Source organism: Taudactylus pleione, unplaced genomic scaffold, assembly GCF_031769625.1.
Source record: "Taudactylus pleione unplaced genomic scaffold, aTauple2 ptg000707l, whole genome shotgun sequence".
NCBI classification, from domain to species: domain Eukaryota; kingdom Metazoa; phylum Chordata; class Amphibia; order Anura; family Myobatrachidae; genus Taudactylus; species Taudactylus pleione.
The window spans coordinates 10,280,983-10,282,563 of NW_028285109.1; the positions used below are offsets into that span (position 1 = coordinate 10,280,983).

Here is a 1,581-nt window from a genome sequence, read left to right on the forward strand (position 1 = left end):
CGCTGTCGAGCTTTGGCGAAATTGCTTGAGCAACCGGCACGTAAAATTTTGGTGTGACAATCTAGGTGTTGTACACGCCATTAACAACCAGAGAACGTCTTCCCCTTTTGCTTTGCGCCTATTGCGTCATTTGCTGTTGCGTTGCCTGGAGTCGAATATTAGTCTCACGGCGTGCCATGTCCCTGGCGCAGCCAATGAGATTGCTGACGCATTGTCCTGTTTCCAGTTTGCGCGTTTTCGCTCCCTAGCCCCGTTTTCTTCTCCTGAAGGTTTACTTTGCCCCTCGTTTGTATGGCAGATCATCAGGCCGGCTTAGAAGGTTTGGCGCGGCATTCACTTGCACCGTCAACCCTCAGAACACACTCGTCGGCATGGCAGGATTGGCGGGCTCATTGCGCCCAGCCTGCCATGGAGGGTAAGTGTGACCAGGACTTGATTTCGTCTTTTGTCTGGTTAAAACATCAAGAGGGCCGGTCCAGGGCTTCCGTTGTCGCGGCGCTCGCGGGGATATCGTTCTTTTGTAAACTTAAAGGTCATTACGACCCTACTAAATCATTTATGTTAACGAGAGCCCTTAAAGGTTGGGCCAGGGAGCGACCCGCTCGCGCCGACTCACGCAGGCCGGTGGACCAACAGTTGCTGCAGTCTCTGCTGTCGGTTTTAGAAAAAGTAACTTCGGATTCATTTGAAGTGGCGCTTTTCAGTTTGGCTTTTGCGGCCGCATTTTACGGTGCATTCCGCGTTGGTGAGTTAGTGGCGACTAGTAAAAAGTCGGCTTCCTCCGGCCTGTTGTTATCGGATGTTGTCATTAGGGATGCTTCTGTGTTATGTAAATTAAGATTCTCCAAAACAGATCAGACAGGAAGAGGTAGATGGGTTACTCTGCATCGTCAGGACAGCAATTTAGTGTGCCCCGTTAAGTTGACATCCTCCTACATGGGTGTGCGCCCATCTGGGGGATCACAGTGGCTGGTGCATGTTGATGGTACACCCCTTACTAGGTTCCAATTTACGGCTATTTTTAAGCGCGCATTAGGTGAGTTAGGTTTAGACGTCTTGGCGTTTGGGACTCATTCTTTTCGTATTGGGGCAGCTACTTGCGCAGCTTTAGCGGGGGCTTCGCCTGCAGCTATTCAACAAGTAGGTAGATGGAAATCTGCGGCTTACAAGTCTTATGTTCGCTGCGATAAATTATAGTGCGCTCCTTGCTAACCCGAAAACGTTGTTTACCCGCCAATTGATGAACGGCTAGCGTTCAACAATTGGGGGTGTGAAGGGATGTTTTTGTTTTTCCCCCCCGGGAGCCATGATTTGACCACTTTGGTTCACGGGTAGGGTTTTTTAGTTTTTCTTCTTCACTCGGGTTCTTTGTTTCCCCTTTTTTACGCATCCCTGCTAGTTAGTTGCTATGTTTTCTTTCATAAGTTGTGTTGTGGTGGTGGTTTCCTTCAATTTCTCATAGTTAGGCTTCTTTTTCCTTTTCAGCACCTACAAAGGAAGATGGACAGGTCTGGTTTGTGGGTCATTCCTATGTTTTTTGGGCGGAGAAGCATGGGCTGGCCAAACGTGCTAGTTTGTTGC

The 1,581-nt window shown here is 49.1% G+C and overlaps 1 protein-coding gene across 1 annotated transcript; it reads left to right on the forward strand.

Moving 5' to 3' along the window:
* Window positions 1-291: 291 nt before the first annotated feature.
* LOC148477568 (uncharacterized) lies at window positions 292-1,197 on the forward strand. The gene has a single exon (XM_088456562.1). The coding sequence runs from the start codon at window positions 292-294 to the stop codon at window positions 1,195-1,197; it is 906 nt and encodes a 301-aa protein (XP_088312688.1).
* The last annotated feature ends 384 nt before the right edge of the window (window positions 1,198-1,581 follow it).

Coding starts and splice junctions, on each gene's coding strand:
- LOC148477568 (XM_088456562.1), top strand. CDS start 292: ATGGCAGATCATCAGGCCGGCTTAGAAGGTTTGGCGCGGCATTCACTT.